This window comes from Mesoplodon mirus (assembly GCF_964341445.2).
Source record: "Mesoplodon mirus genome assembly, chromosome: 20".
Lineage (NCBI taxonomy): Eukaryota > Metazoa > Chordata > Mammalia > Artiodactyla > Ziphiidae > Mesoplodon > Mesoplodon mirus.
The window spans coordinates 32,167,719-32,189,367 of record NC_138996.1 but is presented as its reverse complement, the minus strand read 5'-3'; the positions used below and the strand labels follow the sequence as shown (position 1 = coordinate 32,189,367).

General features: G+C 41.6%; 1 protein-coding gene across 1 annotated transcript in view; it reads left to right on the top strand.

Annotated features, from left to right (window-relative positions):
* Positions 1–21,649, top strand: part of CSMD1 (CUB and Sushi multiple domains 1) — a gene marked incomplete at its 3' end in the record, with an annotated part of 1,728,858 nt that overhangs the window by 1,133,129 nt on the left and 574,080 nt on the right. Inside the window, exon 7 of the mRNA XM_082608811.1 lies at positions 13,644–13,721. Coding sequence (XP_082464937.1) covers positions 13,644–13,721 — 78 coding nt within the window. The remainder of the gene's footprint in view (positions 1–13,643; positions 13,722–21,649) is intronic.

Sequence of the window (21,649 nt, the reverse complement as noted above, 5' to 3'; positions counted from 1 at the left end):
TCAAACTATTAAAGTCACTTTCAAGTTCATCTTAACTTTTATGGAAGTTCGATGTCATTATATTTATATGTTTTTGCCTTCAAATGTCTGCCTCCCAAAGCTGAAGGTATCTGCATTTTGATCTCTTACAATCACTGTTTATTTAAGTTTCTGACACATCCCTACATGCACAACATACACTAAATCCGCTCCCTTTGTACCAGCTTTGTAGGGGTTTTGGTGATGGGAGGAGAGGAGGAAAGAGGAAGGTGTGATAAGTCTCTGTGATATTTAGGTTTATCAGTGTTTTCTATCAGAAATCTTCAGCCACTGAACGGCTCTTCATTCCCTATTTCCTTCATCCAGCATCTCTTGGAAAATGCCCAGTAATTAATTCCTCAAAAGTGGCTTATGACAACTCATTCAGAGAGAAATTTTATTATTCCCATGTAAAGAACTTACATTTTGTCCCTTTTTTTCAGCACATTAAGTTTGATTTAATATACCATTTAATGAAATTAACGAGGCTTTCCCAAAAGCAATGGGGAAAACACCTAAATAATAGTACTTACAAAGTCATAATAATTGAATTAAAAGTGGGGAAGGAGCAAATACTTTTCAACCGAAAATACCTTTCCAATTCAGAAACAAAACAATTAAAAAATATGTTTCTCTCCCCTTCCATGCATTAGAGTGCCATAAGTTGTCTTGTTATCAGCAGCTGAAGGGAAAATGATGAACTCAGTCTCCCGGTGGGCCTGTTAACTTTTTGGTGTTGATGGTATAAACCTGGTGAATCATCTGACAGGACTGATTAGGAAAAGCTGACCTACAGAAGTTCCTACTGGTCCTCACTGCCGAAAATCTACAATCCTACACCCACAGGAGCACACACCCAAGTGCAAGCCCGTGCATCCCACATCTTGGGGGCGGTGCTGCTTACAGAGCAAGAAAAAATGACTGGACTCAGGAGTTTCACCAATGAAACAGCGTTTGCTCCAGAATCGCGCAGAGCCGGGGAAAGAAATCGATGTTTTTAGTGCAGCCCAGTCCTCTGTTGTTCAAAGGTGCACTGTCAGAGCCTCCCACGTTGTAGGGCTGCTTTGAACAGGGTCAGGGTCTGAAGGCTTTACAACTCTGCCCCCTGAAATCAGTCTCCCGGGGCTCAGTTTACATGCCTGCCACCAGATATCACTTGAGCTTCCCCAGGGGTCATGGACGAGAAATATGCTTTTATTCTTTGCGTGAAATGTGGGCCATGGAGATATGAGCTCTCTCCCACCGTGAAGTGCCACCCCTGCTGGAGAGTGTCAGGCGGGTGAATACAATACACCAGTCAGAGGCATTGAAAGGTTTATGGTGGCAGAAGAGCAATGGCTGTCCTGGGATCTACTGTCAACAGGTCCTCACCGTGGCTTACAGGACACATGTATTACATCGGAGCTTGTATTCCTTATGCAAATGTTTTAATCGAGTTAATCCTAATGAAGGCTTCTACCAACCTCATGAATAGACGAGGCAGAGGTGGTCGTTGAAGGGATGTTCCAGTAACTTCCCTCCTTTCCTCGCCCCTCACTTTTTTTCTATAAAAGGCTAGAATTAGGATTCTTTGATCAAGGCTCCTGATTTTTAGGAAAGCTGTACCATTTCCCCTCAGCCCTCCTATGTGAGAATAGCTTGACTATATCACCTTTCCAACATTGAAGTTTAGCATATAAAAGAAAATGTTTTCTAACTTGGAAGTTGAAAAATACTATCTCATTTTTATTTGCACTTAAAATCATGTCTTTATTCATTTATTCTTTGAGGTAAATCTGACTATTATTGTCTCATGGTTTGTATATAATTTATAGGGAGTTTAATTGTTACCACAATATTTTTATTAATCTAGAAATAGTTGCTGTCTCTACTAGGTTATTTCGTTGGTTTATGGATTTACTTGCTATTGGCTTATTGATGATAGGCACATGCCAATTTCTCTGTTGGAAATTAAGGTGATAGGACATCGTCCTAATTCCTCAGGGACGGTACTCAGGGAGTTAACAACTTCTTCCCCAAGACCAAGCTGTGATTAAAGGCTCGAAATTTTCAGCCCTACTCCATGTCCTCCAGAGAGGGGAGGGGGCTGGAAAAGGAGTTAAGCGTCCATCATGCCTATAAGATGAAGCCTCCATAAAATCTCAGTAGTACGGGGTTCAGAGGCTTAGCAAACATATCCACACTGGGAGGTGACCCCAAGTTCACGGGTACAGAGGTCCTGTGCTCGAGACCCTCCCAGACCTCGCCCTGTGTATCTTTTTTTTTTTTTTTGCGGTACGCAGGCCTCTCACTGTTGCGGCCTCTCCCCTTGCGGAGCACAGGCTCCGGACGCGCAGGCTCAGCGGCCATGGCTCACGGACTCAGCCGCTCCGCGGCATGTGGGATCCTCCCAGACCGGGGCACGAACCCGTGTCCCCTGCATCGGCAGGCGGACTCTCAACCACCGCGCCACCAGGGAAGCTCTGCCCTGGGTATCTCTTTATCTGACTGTTCATCTGTATCCTTTATCATATTCTTTAATTAACTGGTAACATAAGTAGGTGTTTCCCTGAGTTCTGTGAGACACTCTAGCAAATTAATCAAACCCGAGGAGGGGGTCCTTGGAACCTCTGATCTATAGTTGTTCGTTCAGGAGCACCGGTGACAACCTGGACTTGGGACTGGCATGTGAAATGTGTGTGTGTGTGCGGGGTGGGGGGCAGTCCTGCAGGACTGAACCCTTGACCTGTGGGATCTGACACTGTCCCCAGGTAGTGTCAGAAATGAGTTAGATCCTAGGACACCCAGCTGCTGTCACAGAGTTCATGACCAGAAGTGGAGAGTTTCGTGTGAGTGGTAAAGGAGACTCAGAGGAAGGCAGGAGCGTGGGGAAGAACTGGCAGCCATATGTATTTAGTGCATAGTGTTCGTCCAGTCCGAGGACCAGAGTGTGTTCTGTGTGAATGGTCTTCAACATTCCCTAACAGTCCTGCCCAGAAGCTCACTTTTCACTATGCGCGGAGCGTCTTGTGCATCCGTAGTGATACTCCTGCAAGTCATCCTTATATTTCAGAAGAAAATGCTGGAGTTAATTCTCTCAAAGTCCGCCTGTCATAAGCCATAGAGAGAAGATTGGAACTCTGCTCTGAATTAAATACTGACTTTCCTTTATTCTGCATTATCTGCCTAGAATAAGAATGAGAAAATAGAATATCAGAAGCCTTAAAATTCAAGCCCTTTAGTTAATCGATGAGACAAAAAGCAAGGCTGTGGCTCGAGATTTCAGGAAATTTCAGAAGTGAGACTGGAGCTCAGGCCTCCGGGCTTCCTGGACAGACCTCCCCCCGACCAACCCTCACTGAACCTGACCTTGTTATGAAACAGTTGCCCAGGCTGCAAGGTGAATGGATTCTGGTAGCCTGACTGGGAAAACTGGGAAACTTCAGAAGGAAATCTTTTCACACATAAAATACAGATGAGGAGAGTATGTTAAGGGAAGAAGACACAGAGTCTTTACTGGAATGTGTGGATTATCTGAGATGATTCTGTTTACAAGCCTCTAATACTTCCTGCACCTCAATACAGGGGAGACGGTGAAGAGGAAAAGTTGCTTTGGAGGCACCTCACCCCTTTGTTCCCCTTCTCCCTTCCCCCCAGATTTCTCCAGTTGGTGCCCCCCTTCTCCCCTCTCTTGTCTCTTGGTGCCCTCCACCCCCTACTTTGGAGGAAAGTGCCTGAAAGAAAGTGTGTGGAGTAACCCAATGAATCACTACAAAGCTAAGTAAGAAATCTTTAAATCCCAACGCGTCCCCCGTTAAATTCTGAATGTTCTTATCTCTGACAACTTAAATCACAGGGAAACATATTGTTTCACTGGAGTCCATGATTTTTTAAGCACATGGGGACAAATAAAGTTAATTGCCTTCCTTCCAATAAAGCCTGTTACTGTAATTACCCATTAAATTAGCAAAGAATGCAATAGCCAAGGGTGTGCAGGTGTCCCACACTAACCCTTCAGACTACTCAGACATGGGTATCCATGTGTTAATCATAACTCCACGCATGGAAGTTTTCTCCTTCAATTCGATAGTGCTGTTAAGTGACATCAGACGAAAACATTCTGATAGCCAGGAACAGGGAGTTATCAACAACAAAACTGTTAATACTGTGAAGCATAATAAATACATATCCGTGACATTTCAGATGCAAAAGATCCCTTTTAACCCCAAGCTTGAAAAGAGGACGGTTTTCTCAACCAAAGAAGGGACACTGGCTGATTTAAGAATCAAAAGGAAATTTGATAATCTACTTACTAAAACTCGGTTGTCAGTTTTTCTCAAGGGTCCACGTTCCAGGACATCCGATAACCTGATGAAAAATGTAGGAATTCCTGAGCGAGGCTAAGCCTACAAGGGAGCTCCTGGCAGAGTAACCTAGCAAAGGCAAGACAATTATTTCTAGATTTAAAAAAAGGTTTTTTGCAGTAACAATTAAACCTCATAAAATAATGTACAGCTGCGCTCCCCACCCTTGGCCCTCGGTTTCACTTTCCCAGGTTTCAGAGACCGGAGGGCAACCTCAGTCCCAAAACACTAAGCGGAAAAACGCCAGAAGTCAACAGTTGAGAAGTTGTAAATTTCAGGCTGGTCGGAGTCGCGTGAGGAAATCTCGCGAGGTCAGCTGGTTCGCGCTGCGGACGAGACTCGGCCTGTAGTGCCGCTGGTCCGACCGTTGGTGCCTCAGCGGCCGTTCTTTTGTCAGGCGGGCTGCTGTGGTACCGCGTGACCCTCGTTTTACTTAAGAACGAACGCAAAGCCCAGGAGGAGTGACGCTGGCCTCTGGAATGTGCCCAAGGGAAGCCTGGAGGCTCTTCCTTTCAGGGAAAGTTGTCGAATGAGAAGAAAAAGACTCGCCTGCTGAGGTGGCTAGGAGCTCAGGTAAGAGCCTTCTGCCGGGGACATTGTGACGGAGGAAAAAGAAGCGCGCGCTGGTTTTCTGTCACACCTCCAAGTGCCTAAGTTACGCCACAGCGCGTGACCGGTGCGTAGTCACGACGGGCAAGGCATTGAATCCGTCGAGTCAGCTAGTGTGAGGGCGCGAGAGGCCGCAGGCGCACGACTGTTAGCGCGGCCGGTGGTTCTCGTTGTTCTCGTGTGTGTGATGCGCTGTTGGCGCTCGCCTCTGACTCGGCCCAATTCAGGGTTTAACCTCGGTCTCAGGCGCGTGCGCAGGAGAAAACGCGGAATTTCTGGGTCCGCTCCCCTCTGCGGCTTCGGGCAGCTCCTGGGGGCGTCGGAACAGCCGTGTCCCCGCTGCATAAGGAGGGGCGGCTCTGTAGACCACGAGACAAGATGTTATAGGAGAGTTTATCTCACAGAACGAGGGAATAAGCACCTTAGTTGTTTGAAATGCGGATGAAAGTGAGGTGGCATTTTTCAGTTATCAAATTGGTAACTGTTCTCTTTTACATGCTATATAAAATTGATAGCCAGGGCTTCCCTGGCAGTGGTTGAGAGTCTGCCTGCTGATGCAGGGGATGCGGGTTCGTGCCCCGGTCCAGGAAGATCCCACATGCCGCGGAGCGGCTGGGCCCGTGAGCCATGGCCGCTGGGCCTGCGCGTCCAGAGCCTGTGCTCCGCAACGGGAGAGGCCACGACAGTGAGAGGCCCGCATACCGCAAAAAAAAAATTTTTTTTTAGCCAACAGGACCTACTTACTGTACAGCACAGGGAACTCTACTCAGTATTTTGTAATAACCTGTAAGGGAAAAGAATCTGGAAAAGAACATGTATACGTCTTATATTCTCTCTCTCTCTCTCTCTCTCTCTCTCTCTCTCTGAATGTCTTTGCTGTACACCAGAAACTAACACAACACTGTAAGTCAACTATACTTCAAAAAAATTTTGTTAATTAAAAACATAAAACAACGTTGGCAAAGGCGATACAGTCAAGATATTCTTATGTTCATCTGGTGAAGGGAATGGGTACAGTTTCCTAAAAATCAGTTTAGCACTATGTGTTAAGGCCTTGAGCAAAGAATCCTAACTCTGGCCCTTTTTTTTTTCCATGAAACTGATCAGAGTTTAATGATGTGTTGGAAGCTGTTTGGTATCATATACAACTGCAAGAAGTAAGAAAAAGGCTAATATCTAAGAGTAAAGGAATTAAATATATTGTGACCAATCCATTAAAAATGTTTTTCAAAAGTATTCATTGACTTCAATATCTGATTAAAAATTGGGAACTCCCTGGTGGTCCAGTGGTTAGGACATGGCACTTTCACTGCCGGGGCCTGGGTTCAATCCCTGGTTGGGGAGCTAAGATACCTCAAGCCTCGGGGGGGAAAAAAGATATATATGTATATATGCATACACATTATCTAATGAGAAATATGTAATAAGCAGAAATGCTCAAAACAGTCATAAAAGCAAATAAAAATACATTACAGTCTTATTTTTCTTATGTGTCTTTACCGAAATGTCTTATTAACTTATATGTGCAGTATACATAGGGTTGTAAATAAGTACATAAAAAATGATGATAACAGCAGTCATCTCTAGGTGATGGGTTTATTCAGTCAGTTATTTTGGGTTTTTTCTTGATAATTTTTAGGTTTTCCCAAGTTTTCTACAATGTCCATATACTACTACAATCATAATAAAAGAATTCAATAGAAAAGGAAAACACACTCAATGGTATGTGGCTCAGTACATATTTTTTCTTATAACAGGATGAATATTAATAAATATTTAACCCGTGTTTAAGCAGCTAACATACACGTCATTCAACGATTTGTTAGATAATGGTTTGAAGAGTCAATTAAATTCTGATTTTAAAAAATGTGGTATGATAAGACATGTTTACTAATACATAGTTACCTAAGTATTACATTGTATACTGCAATAAGAAACTGTTTACAACAAGAAACTTTTTTTTTTTTTTTTTTTTTTTTGCGGTATGCGGGCCTCTCACTGTTGTGGCCTCTCCCGTTGCGGAGCACAGGCTCCGGACGCGCAGGCCCAGCGGCCATGGCTCACGGGCCCAGCCGCTCCGCGGCATATGGGATCCTCCCAGACCGGGGCACGAACCCGTATCCCCTGCATCGGCAGGCGGACTCCCAACCACTGCGCCACCAGGGAGGCCCACAAGAAACTTTTAAAGCAAGTGGTATCATTTGTAAAGGAGACAGCATCTCCTCCTGGTGAAGCGATCAGGTTCTAGAATCAGACCCCCAGCTCCAGGACAGCTCTTCCACCATAAGCCCTGTAATCTAGGATACATTATTTAACCTCTTTGTAGCTCATTTTTTCTCCATAATAAACACCATCAATCTTATAACTTTGCGGTGGAATGAAACAGGATGTATATAAAGCACCTTGCAGAGTGTCAATACATAGTAATTTAAAAAATTACTACTCAATAATATTGTAATATTAATGATATTTTATTAGATGATTATAATACTTCTATTGGATGTTGGTCATGGGAGTACATGGAAAGTTTAAAAATATGGCAATAAATACCAAAGCATCACAGGGTGATGCTCAGACTTATGAACAAGGAGTGACCATTGAATCAGAGGAGAACCGGAGCGTGTGGGGTCTGGACGTGGCGGGGAGGGGACCTCACATCACAGACAGAGAGGAACTGGAGAACTGACCACAAGATCTAGCAACAGGGAGGTGACAGCTCACCTTGATAGGGCTGTTTTCAGGTTCAGGAGAGAATGGGAAGAGATCAAAGAAAATGATTCACTGGAGGAATTTCCTCTCCCTGCTCCCAGGAGAGGAGAGGAAAGGGCCAGGCAGCTGTGGGGAGTATGGGCAGGAAAGAGTTCTATTTGTTTGCTGCTCGCATGCTTGCCTTTTTGCTTGTTTGCTTTGTCTCCGTTCTTAAAGATGGGAAGTGAAACATGTTTGTATAATAATGGGATTGATCAAGCAGAAAAGAAAAAATGATTGTGAGGAAGGAGGAAAATGATGGCATCCTGTTATTGAGGTGATGAGCCCCAGTGCAGAGGTGGAGGCTGTGGTTTAGATGGGAATGGCTCCATCATCCACGGTAACAACCATTTAAGGTCATATGATTAAACTGATTTTTATCAGCATCAACATGAGCTATGCGTTTATATAATTAACAGAATAGGAAAGTGGGTCCATACTGAGATATTTAGTGATTCTTAGGGATTCTTAGAGATACTTTGATACAGTTTGAAAAAAAATTTAAATATGTGTTAAAAATATAAAGTGATATGAATTTTGATGACTCTTCGTCAATATAAAACACATAAAATCTAATGAAGAAATGTTAAACGATTTAAGTAAGGGATGCTATAATTGGATCTATTAATGAAGCAAATTAATATTTTGAAAGTATTTCTAAAATATTATGGTGTAAATGCTTAGAAAAAAAAGTAAGCCTTACAGTAAGTGAAAGAATGCAAACCACTGGGATTCCTCAAAATATATTATTTTCAAATCATTTATTTTTCTCTTCAAAATTAAAAAGATTAACAAAAATCTCTGAGATAATCCAGAAGTTTAGATTTCCCCCCCAATAATAAAGGAAAACAAAAAATTTTCCAAATAACACATGAACCAAAAATATTTTTCTGAAATATTTTGTTTTCCTAATTCAAGAATAAGGTGACATATATAATGGAATTTGAATGGTCATATCTGCTAAGATGACAATATAAAAAGACAATGTATTGATAAATACAAAAGATTAATAGCTTATGGACTTACTAATTGCTTACCAAATTTAATAGAAAGCTATTGATTAAATAATTATAAGACTAAGTTAGATAACAAGAACATTTCTAACAATAAGAAAGCTTAATAGATTAATTTATGTATGTTATATACATAAATATTTTACATATTTTATATATAATACATGTAAAATATTTAAGTATACAACAATAATATATATATGATATGTAAAATATTTAATATATAACATATATATAGTGTATAATATGTAAAAATACATAACATATTAATAAAATATAAAATAAATGTGAAAGTGTATATATGTGTGTGTGTGCACGCACCTGTATAGTAAGCTCTCGCAACTCAAAGGATTTCCAAGGATTTCAGTATTATTGCTATCAATGATTGTGAATATTCTTTTCACGTGCCACTTAGAGGGAATTTTTTAGCCTGGAGAAGTATTAATAAAATCACGATAATCCTCTGAGTTAATAATAAGTCCAAAAAAAGAGCTTATATTTTAAATTCCAAACCCTGATTTCTTCAATTTGTCAGTAGTTGGTGTATATATGTGAAACAGTTTCCTCTGTGGTTTCTGAGGTTTCTCAATGGCTTCCGTCCCTGTATTTAGTAAATTAAGTTTGTTTGAAACAATTTTGCATTTTATTTGTTTATTTGGAATTTTCTGAGCTCCCCATTATGGGTAAACTGTGGTGTTAGACCTTGAATCCTATCATCTGGTATAGGAATTTCCAAGGACACCAGAGGCAGATGGTAGGATTGGGTTTCCTGAGAGAAGTCTGATGTGTGTGGAGGGTCACAGTGGACTCTGACTTCTTGCTGCTGGGGCCGGGGGAGGGAGCTGGGAGGGTCCAAGGAGCAGGCTGAGCTTAATTAGGGGTCAGTTGTGGACAGAGAGGGGAAGGACATTCTCCCTGGAAAGGACAGAAAGTAGCTGTATGTAGCTGAGTGAAGCTAACATCCACCAGGGAACTTTTTTTTTTTTTTTTTTTTTTCAGTACGATGGTGCTGTACTGCTGTGGATTCTCCCCTCCTCTGAGTTCTAACTTGTTTCAAGTTAACACATCCTCTTTCTGGACAGCCCTGGTTCTTGGCAATGTTGTGAAGAAAAGGAAGGGACCCTCCTCGAAGGGTCTTTCCCCTCATCACCTCCCTGAAGCCCCTCCTGTCCTCCATCCAGAGTCCTCCTCCTTCCCTCCCCACAGGGCTGGGCAGAGAGATTTCCATGTTCAAGGAAAGATGCAGCAGATGAGGGATGGGGGGGGTCGGGGGTAGAAATAGTACCAGCTTACCATTTTGTTGGTGCAATGGTTATGAAATGGCTCCGTAGCAAAGATCAATACCTCTCTCTAATCATGTCTGACCCTGAGTCTTCTTCTCAGTCACTGGTGAACATCCGGCATCTGTCACTGTCTGGGTCCTCCCATTTTCTACACCATGCTGCAGCACCTCACCACACACACACCTCATTCCGTAGTATCCCAAGACGTCCTCTCAGGTATGATGCTCCCCATCACAGGAGTGCTCCTTGGTCCTCTTCTCCTGGACATCCATCGAGAGGCCATCCCTCAGCTTGACCACAGGCCCCATCAGCGATGGCCCCTGCCTCACCCTCAATGCCTTGTGACCAGTTTCCAAACATCAGATGCCCTGCATCCATGGCTTACCTGTAGTTGTCATGCATCTCAGCACTGGTGAAAGCCACCATCTACCCACCTGGTCCTGAACCTGCTCAAATGCCAGCCCCTCCCCTTACTTCTGAAGCAACTTCCTATAATTCCCTCCTTTGGGGAGGTTTTCTTCAATGCCTCCTTTGACAAGGGAAGGAATTGTCAATACCAACGTGAGGAAATTGCTTCTTTTTTTGAATTCAAAAGCTTGGTTTTTGGGAGGAAGGTGGGAAATGGGAGAGAATCAGCTTTTATTTTGTTAGTGCAGAGAGAAAAGAAATAACAGAGTCAATAGACTATCCTGGCAGTTTAACCCTGGTGTCACTGCGATGATCTGAATTCCAGGCACAGAGCTCTTCAGCGTTTTCAGCTTCTTTCCAGGTGTTGGGATCCTACAGTCTCTACCTCCATGCCTTCCATTGTCAAGTGGGCAGAATACGGTGAAGGGTGTTGGGTTCTGAGTGGGAAGATTTGAATCCAAATCCCACATCTTACTCCCTGTGTCCTCTCAACAAATCTGTGAACCTTGATTTCCTAGTGTGAGTAAGGATCTTCATAATACCTACTTCAGAGGGTTGTGGAAAGAGTTAAATACCATGGTGTGTTTGAAGATGCCTCCTTAAATATAAGGTAGTGTACAAATGTCACCATGAAGAGGCCAGATGGGAAGTGGGATGAGGGCCTTGAGAGTTAGAGCCACAGATACATGGTACCCAGAGGGTCAGAAAATTCAGTGACCAGGGGAAGGGACGGGGAGAGGGAACAAATGTCCAGTAACATCAGCGATGGAAGGACAACCCCTCCTCTGGGGAAGCCATGTGAATGCAAGTGATCCAAAAATAGCAACAAACGCTGTTGTGTATGGAGCCCACGATGTCCAGGGTCTGCTCCTAAATATGGTGCATTCATTATAGTGCAGGGAACACATATCTGTTCCCCTGCATTTAGTATCAGCATGCCCATTGTATTAGTCAGGGCTGTTTTGAAAACCAGAACCAATAGGATGATATATATCATACCATCCTATATAAGAAATATAAGAAGTTGTCTCACAATGATGGAGGCTGAGAAGTCCCAAGACTTCAGGGTGAGTCAGTAAGCTGGAGACCCAGAGAACTAATGGTGTGGTTCTAGTTCAAAGGCTGGCAGGACCAAGACCCGGGAAAAGCCAATGTTTCTGTTTGAATCTGAAGGCAGGAAAAAAAATTAATATCCCACTATGAAGGCAGTCAGACAAAGATAAATACTGGATGATTTTACTTTTATGTGAATCTAAAAAAACAAAACAAACGAACAAATGTAATGAAACAGAAACATTGTCAAAGACACAGAGAACAAACTGGTGGTTGCCAAAAAAGAGGGGTTTGGGGAGAGAAATAGGTGAGGGAGATTAGGAGGCACAAACTTCCAATTACAAAATAAGTGAGTCACAGGGATGAAATGTACAGTGTGGAGAATATAGTCAGTAATTATGTAGCATCTTTGTATGGTGACAAATGGTAACTAGACTTATCGTGCTGACCATTTTGAAATGTACAGAAATATCAAATCACTGTGTTGTACACCAGGAACTGACATAGTGTTTTAGGTCAGTTATACTTCAAAAAACAAACAAAGAAAAACAAATAAACTTATAGGAAAAGAGATGAGATTTGCAGTTATCAGGGGCGAGGGGTGGAGGGAGGGGGAATTAGTTGAAGGCAGTCAAAAGGTACAAATTTACAGTTATAAAATAAATAAGTGCTAGGGATGTAATATACAACTTGGTAAATATAATTAACACTGCTGTATGTTATATACGAAAGTTAAGAAAATAAATCCTAAGAGTTCTCATCACAAGAAAGAATTTGTTCTTTTATTTTGTATCAGTATGAGATGATGGATGTTTACTAAACATATTGTAATTATTTGATTATACATGTAAGTCAAATCATTGTGCCCTACACCTTCAGCTTATGCAGTGCTGTATGTGCATCATATCTCAATAAAATTGGAAGGAAGAAAAGCCATAAAGTTGAAAAAAATATATAACCCAGGATGAAGGCAGTCAGGCCAGAAGAATTCTCTTCTACTCAGGAAAGTGTCAGCTTTGTGTTCTATTCCGGTCTTCAGCTGATTAGATAAGGCCCACCCACGTGGAGGGGGGGCAATCTGCTCTACTCTGTCTGTGGATTTAAAACTTAATCTCATCCAAAAACCACCTTCACAGAAGCACCCAGGAAAACATTTGACAAGATATCTAGGCACTTTGGACCCCAGTCAAGTAGACATAAAAAGTAACCATCACACTCCTTTTGCAGATAAGTTAACATACTCTGAGTTAAGTAACTTACATAGGCCACATAGCTACCAAGTTGTGAGCAAAGATTTGAGCCCAGGTCTTCATGCTACTCTAGGTCCATATATGTAAATCATATGCAAATATGTAAATCAGAAATCTTTAAATTAAAATATTTTAATTTTAATAAAGATGTGATAATTTTAATATTCAATACGAAATTTTAAATTAAACTATTATTATTTATTTTCTTCCCACAAATGACTTCCCACTTTTTTTCCCCAGAAATGACCACAAAAGTGGAACTTCTTAAAACATTTAATGCAGAACCTAGTAAAGTCAAGAAACTTAAAGCCTGAGAACTGTGACTTTAGAAACCAATGTCATACATTTTTAATATTGCCTGTAGGTTACGAGGGTCTGTAAGTGGTGTTCTTAGCATTTAATCATCCACATTTAGAACAATTCCTCCTACTAGCTTCCCATCAATGGATATTTGTTAAACTTCGAGTGATTAAATGACTAGATGAGTGAATGAATGAATAAATTTCATTTTTCTTCAAAATTTTTCATGTATGTAGCAAATTTAGAAAACTCTAGTCACTGCACATAAGTTGAGAGAGCAGTCTTCTGGGTCATTTGGCAAAATGATAATGGTTTGTAGAATTTGCCATCACTGGTGGTAAGCAGCTTTGGGCGTAGATGGTAATCCTACCACATACTATTTTTAGCTTCTGACATTGCTGTCATAAGATATGATCTTGCTGGTTGATAGACTTGCATTAATTATTCACAGGCTCTTATACTTCATTTGCTTTGCATCATTCACCCCTTAGAATGCGTCCCATATTCCAGGGGTTGGTAAGAAAGCAGTTATGACTGGAAATGCTGTGAAGATAAAATGCAATTTTATGATATCTCTCTGAGTCATACCTAATAATGGTTTTATTTTGTTTCTTCCAGTGAAAAAGGCGATTGAATTGAAGTCAAGAGGAGTCAAGATGCTTCCCAGCAAGGACAGTAGCCATAAAAACTCCGTCTGTAAGTCCCCTTTCTTTCTGTATGAGGATTGATATGTCCATTAGAGGGAGCGGTTTCGGAGAGGTAATTCTATAAACTGCCTTTCCCACTTCATCTCATTCTGCTTTCCTACTTTAAAATATTTGCCGGAAGAGAGAATCTACACTGTGTATTCATCTTATCTCCTAAATGCATCTCAGACCCATCTTTGCTCTCTACCCTCATCAGTCACTGAGACTGGACCATCCAGATTTCTCTGTTAAACAGCTGTTCCACTCTCAGGTATTTTGATCCCAGTTTCTCTTTCCATTCTAGTATATACCACACATACCAGATTGATCTTTGGGGCACCGGAGTCTTGTCTTGTCATTCTCCTGTTAAAATGTTCTTGATCATCCGTGGACTAAAGAATAAAATAGTTCCAGGCAACATCTATATCCCTTCAAAGAAAACCAGAATATGAAGACCACATGTATAGGGTTCTATCTGGATGTGCCCAGCACATAGTAGGCACTCAGCCAATAGCTGTTGGATGAATGAAAGTGTCCCCTGACACCTACTTTTCTGGTATCTCTTCCTTAACACCCTTCACCATAATTTAGCCAAAAGGACCAGTAGACTGTGTCATGTGTGCCTTTGCTAGAAGTGTCCTTGCCGCCTTCCTTGCATGCAGAAGCCCAGGTGGTCTTAGAGCCTCACCATTGGAACCTTTCCTGGCTTCTCCAGGCACGGTTAGCTGTTCCCTCCTATTGCTCCCCCAGTCCTGTGTTCTTAACCTCTGCATTTTGTCACAGTTTCACTATGGGTTTGTCTGTCCTGCTCACTGCACATTAGAAGGCTCCATTGAGATTCTGAAGTAGGTTTATTTCCAGGGTGGTTCTTCCCCCTGCATCATGTTCTTTTTAAAATTTTCAGCCTCTTGGAGTACCTTTTCTATTCATTCCTGGTGACCTCTTCTTGTGGTGTTCCCGCTGACCTGCTCTCTTGGTGAAGAGTCCCAGTGGTTGGGATCTATGTATTTTATTTGGTTTGCCACTACTAGCAGTTGGTACAGGTGGGATGCTTGAGGTCATTTGGAGCAACCGCAGTTCAACCAGCTCTACTTTTATCTGCGTGATATATTGGGCTTGTGTGTGAGGTTTTATCCATGACAAATATCACATTAAAAAGCAAATACAAACAACAATAATGATCATTTAAAAATCACATTGTAGATTAACCTACCTCTGCTTTCTTAATATCCCTATTTTATGGCTTCCTAGTGATTGCCTCTGTAACGATAGTCCATTGACTCTGTATGATGACCCTATCCTCTGGCACTTGGGGAGGACAGAGAGGTAACCTCAGACCCCTAGGATGTAGGCTTCAGACACAAGTGTGTCTTAGGCATTTTGAGATAATATAGACTGGGTGATTTAAGTTTATTTCTCATAGTTCAGGAGGCTGGGAAGTCCAAGATCAAGGTGCTGGTTGATTCAATGTCTGATGAGGACTCACTTCCTAACACAGCAGTCTGTCTTCTCATTGTATCTTCATAAGGTGGAGAGAGGGAGAGATCACCTTTTTGGTATCTCATCCCATTCATGAGGTCTCTAGCCTCATGACCTATCACCTCCCAAAGGACCCACCTCCACATACCATCACCTTGGAGGTCCGGGCTTCAAGATATGAATTTTGGGGACACACACAGTCTATTCAAGGGGGATCCTTCAGTCTCTGACTGCAATTCAGGCCCTTAGGTCTCACACATACACACAAATAAATCTGTAAATGCACCTCCTGTTTTCATTGTACCTCTTTTTGGATAATCATGGGCAGTATTGTTCAAATTAAACTGGACTTACAAATAATGAAGGACAAAACTACTGAAGGACAGGAAGAAAGGAGGTCATTCTTTTAAAATAAAGTTTAAATATTTTGTTTCATTAGTTCGGAATGTTCAGTAGAATGGGGGATGTGGTATGTATAGTTACTTTGAAATTTATATTTTATGGATTAAAAACCTTGCAGAAATGATCCACAGTAACATAGAACTACATATCAGGTGAACCCATACATCAAATCAATATAAGGTCTGATAGCAGTCAAGTAGACATCAAATTTATCTGCTAGTGGAACATTCAGCCAGAAGTTTTTTTTATGAAAAGAATATGTCTGGGTCCTTATCTGAACACAAATTGACAAATGAGTCATAACTCATTGGTGTTAGAAAGTGTTCTGTCCTTTCTCCCAACAGTATTAAACTACTTTTTTGTTAGACTTGAAAATTAATCATTAGAGGAAATGAGGAATGCCTTCTAAGATCAGCAATGTAATAAATAGTAAAATGTTATTTATGCAGAAGATGTGGCTGAGGAAACTAAATTAAGTGCTTCATAGAGAAAAGGACATAGGCTTTGAAGCTAGAGAGACAAGGATTCAATAGTTGTAAAAGTATTTATCGTATTCAAGTCCAAGTTTTATCATTTATAAAAGTAAAATGGTAATGATTCTTTTTGAGTAGATGAAGCAAGGTATTTGTAAACTGCTTGTTCCAGTATACAGCATATAGTGGGCATTCCACCAGCCATACCCGTTAGGAACTTTCCATACACAAACAGGAGACATAAAGACTGTATTCATAGTAGGTCAACCAAGGATCTAAACGTCTGGGATCTTACTTTCCTAAGATCTTAGGAAATAGTTTGGTTCCTCATAGGAGGTGAGCCCAGAACACAGGCCCCTGAAGCCTCACCCAGGACACAGCCTTCACCTAGGAAGTGATGAACCCCTTACCGTTTTGATGGGGTGTGAGAGGGAACATGAAGGTGATGCATATATTTTATACATGTGGTGACACTTGCAGACGTGTCAGTTACTGACACTATTATTAAATCATTTATACACAGATTAGCTAATTTATTTACATTCAGTATTTATATTAAACATGGTGCCTTTGGTATTGGCCTCGTTATTTTTCACGCCATTCAATAAACTGTAGTCTCTGTATTTCTGGTTTACCCTGAAAGCTGGGTTTCTCTTGGAGACCACAGCCTCTGCTGTTCTCCAGGTTAAATTCAAGCATACAGGCCTCTCTGACACAGGGTACATAACTGCCCTGAACCTCAGTTCCTCCACCTGAGGGTTTGGAAAAGGATATAACAAAATACTCAAAAAATGCTTAGTGTAGGGTCTGACAGCCACTGTTAGCTGTTGTCCCACCTCACTTGTGTGGATCTCTATTTTGGTAGTTTTCATTGTATAGAGACATTTTTTATTTATGAGTCTTCTTCCTGAGATGCCTCACAGAGTAAGAAATGTGACAGCAAAGGCTGTGTAATTATCCCTTTATCCCCTAATCTAAGACTGTGTCTGCTACCAAGCACCAGTGAGGAGCTTATTTAATTACAGCCTGACAGGAATGGATGACAGTAGCAACTGTCCTCTTTTTAAAATATTTTTTATTTTATATTGGCGTATAGTTGATTAGCAATGTTGTGTTGGTTTTGGGTGTGCAACAAAGTGATTAAGTTATATATATACATGTATCTATTCTTTTTCAAATTCTTTTCCCATTGAGGTTATTACAGAGTATTGAGCAGAGTTCCCTGTGATATACAGTAGGTCCTGGTTGTTTATCTATTTTAAATATAGTAGTGTGTATGTGTCAATCCCAAACTCTCAATCTATCCCTCCCCGTCGCTGTTTACAATAACCAAGACATGGAGGCAACCTAAATGTCCGTTGACAGGTGGATGGATAAAGAAGATGTGGTACATATATATACAATGGAATATTACTGGGTTGTTAAAAAGAATGAAATAATGCCATTTGCAGCAGCATGGATGGACCTGGAGGTTATCATACTACGTGAAGTAAGCCAGACAGAGAAAGACAAATATCATATGATATCACTTATATGTGGAAACTAAAAAAAACAACTGTCCTCTTGTGGTTGTGGGTTGTGTTCTGCCAGTAAGAAGCCCCAGCAGATGATTGGAGGGAAGCATGACTGTGAGGTCTGGGTATTTATCACTCTTGCAAAATCCGCTCAAGCTGGCTGTGCTTGAAGGTGCAGAGGCCAGAGGTCACAGCTCCTCTCACAGGGGTTCACCCTACAGTGGGCTTTCCCTCTGGCTTTCAGGGCTCATTTTCTCCCCTGTTGCTTCCAGCCCAGGGGGTGATAAGAGCTTGACTGTTACCTTGTTCCAAGTGTCTACACTACCCTTGGTGGCATCTCTATGTGTACTCGGGTACAAGCAGACCCTTTGTAAGGAATACTGGTGTACATTACTCTCCTCGAGGGTGGCATTTATTTCCTGTTTGGACCCTGTTTAAGGTGATGGAAAGCGGTCAAGATTTTGGTGAACCACTGAGGGCAAACTCTACCCAAAGATCCAGATGGTTAACAACAAAGCACTAGAGCAGGCAAGGAGCCATGCCTTCCTGCAGTTTCAGGCGCAAGCCTGGTGAAGTCCTCCTGACAGTCCCCTGAGCATCAGGAGGGAATCTAGGAAGTGCTGGGAAAGAGCTGGAGGCCCTGGACAGGGGGAGGGAAGGATTTCACAGACCACCAGAAGGAGCTTGTAGTTTAGTGACGGAAGACTGCTAGGATCACAGCAGTGAGACCATTCCAGTGCTGCATCGAGGGAACCTGTATCGTGTGTTATAACCGGGGAAAGAAAGGGTTTTGTGACTAGTACATTAAAAAAGTTTATACCAATATACAGTAGCTGGTACATAGATTAAAAACAAGCTCTTCATTGTTCTATTTGAAGGATAGGTGGTGCCTGTATCCCACAGTCCCGGATTCCAGCCTATTCTCAGCATGTCTCCCCATTTTCTCCCTAGAGCTGCTTTGATTTTATATGTTTGGTCCACAATGAGCCGCTTGAGAGCTGAGTTCTCCTCTAGGAAGTGCTTCTTGTCTGACACCCACACTGAATTACACACCTCCTCATCCTCTGATAGCCCAGGCTAGCCAGCACTTAGCAAGTATTTACTGATTAAATAAATGAAGGAAGGAAAAATATCCATTATTGTGGAGCAAAAGCCCTACAGATTTTCTCTTTTACTCCTCTCAGTGGAATCTGATGAATCCTTTGTGAATTTTGCCCTGGAATCACTAAGTCAGTCAGTTCCTCCATCCTGCCCTGATTTCATGTTACCAGTTAAGCCTTAGCAGTTCTCTTTAGTCCTTAACATGCATCAACTTAACCACATAGGGTGGAGTGATGTCAAAGGCTGTGGAGATATTTCAACTCATCTATACAGTGAGGGTGATTTCCTACGTTAATTCTTAGAATGAAATGACTTACAAGTTTGGTTTTTTCATCAGTCTCATTCATTACTGATTAATGATGTTTTCAGGAAAGCCCAAAGATAATTAAGGTATTAATTCTGCATAATACTCTAAATTTCTCATTATTTAAAGCTTTAAAGGATTGAAGCATAATTGGGCAACGTACAGCAGGAAGGGCACCTGGAATAAATTCAGTCAACACCCCCCCCATCTTTCTTTCATCACTGAGTGATGGAAGGCTTCTCTTTATTCTGGGATTGGAGCCTCTCGATAACATAGGATTGTTAAATTGCCACCCTTTTTAAATGGTGATAACTGTAGATGACTTTCTTCCTCTTCTCCTTGACATTCTCCTCCACAGAATACAATGTTAGCAACCTAAATATGAGAGTCAGGAGGGTAGGTAGTCCATTACTGCCCTTCTAACTCCAAAATATAAAAATCTATAGGGAGAAGGGCAAGCAAAAACCTTGGAGGTTATTTTCCAGCTAGAGATTGTTCTCCCCATGTAAAATTAAAGACCAATGGCTTTACAAATTCAATATTGATATGTTGTAACTCACTCAGATAAATTGATGGCACAGTGGTGTATTAAGCATTTGCAGTTACAACTGTTTATGCCCAAGCAGGATAGGACATTGGGTTCAGAGTCATTATTTAATGTAAAGCCAAGTTAAACATTGTGGAAAAATGGAAAAGTATAATGCATTGCCTTATAAACCCTTGGGAAAAAACAACAACAGACCATTATGAAATAAATGACCCTAAGATTCTTCTACTTTTGACTGTAAACCATTCCTTTCATTGCCTTTTTTTCCAATACGTGAATTTTTTCCTACCTTTAAAAAATACGTGAAGCCCTGTTAATGAAAAGCAATTGATCAAATATTGTCTTTTATAATACAATAGTTCCATTTTTCTCTGTTTTTTTTTTTTGTCTTGGACATAATTATTTGGAAGGGCACATTTTAAAACTTTTGTAGTTCCACTTTCTGGACAACAGTGCAAAATGATACCTTAACGACTTTAAAGAGTTACAATGCAATCCTAATGATACAATGTTTGATTTATCTTTTTTTTTTTTTTTTTTTTTTTTGAGTATGTGGGCCTCTCACGGTTGTGGCCTCTCCCGTTGCAGAGCATAGGCTCCGGACGCGCAGGCTCAGCAGCCATGGTTCACGGGCCCAGCCGCTCTGTGGCATGTGGGATCTTCCTGGACCGGGGCACAAACCCGTGTCCCCTGCATCAGCAGGTGGACTCTCAACCACTGCGCCACCAGGGAAGCCCTGATTTATCTTTTTAACATGGTGTGACTCATTAATCCACTTTTTAAAATATGCCATAACAAGTGACTTTCCCATCTGTGCTGGGTCATACTGTATTATCCACTTGTCACTAAAATTGCTGCATTCATAGTCATTGTTTTCTTATGTTTGAGATAATTTAAGAGCAAATGGAATATACTAGTATGTAATATTCTCTTTTCACTTATATTCCAGCGTGCTAAGAGGGAGAAAAAAAGGTTAATCTTATGTCTTGCATAATTTCTTCCCTTCCTGTCAGCCAAAAATGGCTCAGCCCAGGAAAAGTCTCTCCTTTCAATCCTTTCTCCATAAACAGGGATTAGTGGAAGTTAAGGAAAAGGAAAAAGGAAACCATTAATCTTTATTAATAGGGGCAAAGTGAGAGAGAAAGAAAAGGCAAGCCATCCCAATAATTTTCATCATTTGGAAAGTAGTTTCAGTGTGATCCACTCCCAGAGTGGAAAGAGGCATGTCTGATTAATGACCCCAGGCTTCTCTCTAGATTTCCAAACTGTTATATCCACCTGCCCACCCGAGATTTTCATGCCCACGTGTGATAGGCATCTCTTTCCCATCTCAGAAGAAGGCCATTGCTTTTCCTGTTAGGGACCTAGAGCCTGGCGCCACCCCCGCCCCCAGACACCAGCCAGCCTGCTGCCTCCCAGCGTGTGTCAGAAGCCGACCACTGTTCTTCACCTCCAAACCACCAATGTCCTTAGGTGTGTTACTGCATCATCCTCACCCCGTCTCCCTGTCTCTGCCTGTTTCCCTGCAGTCGATATCTCCATACCTCATCCAGAGGGATCAGGAGGGAATATCCGTAGAATCACATCATTCTTCCGCTCAGAACACTTCAGCGCCGTCCCATCACGGCCAAAATGAACCCACATTCCTTACAGAGACCTACAGGACCTCCTTACCTCCCCACCCCATCCCCTCTCCCTCTGGCCCTTGTCCACTAGCTTTGGGGCTGTTTCTTAAGGATCTCAGACACACTCCCACCCCAGTCTTTTCTCCTCTATTTCCTGTCTGAAATGGTCTCCCCAGTCATCCTCCCTCCCTTCAGATCATTTCTCAAAAATTCCCTTCTCCGTAGGCTCTCACTGGTCACCCTAGCTAACTTTCACACGCCTTGCCCATACATCACTTTACCCCCTCTTGTTACCTGTTCTGCTTTCCTCTGTATCACTTATCATAGTGTATCATGTGTATCATGCTTATTTTTGTATGTATGTGTGCATATTAGTATGTGCATTTATATGAATGTGTAGGGGTGTGTATAGGGAACATTATGTGTAATATAGTGTACATAAGGTGTGCATTCTATACTATTATGTGATGTATGATGTATATATTCAATAGAA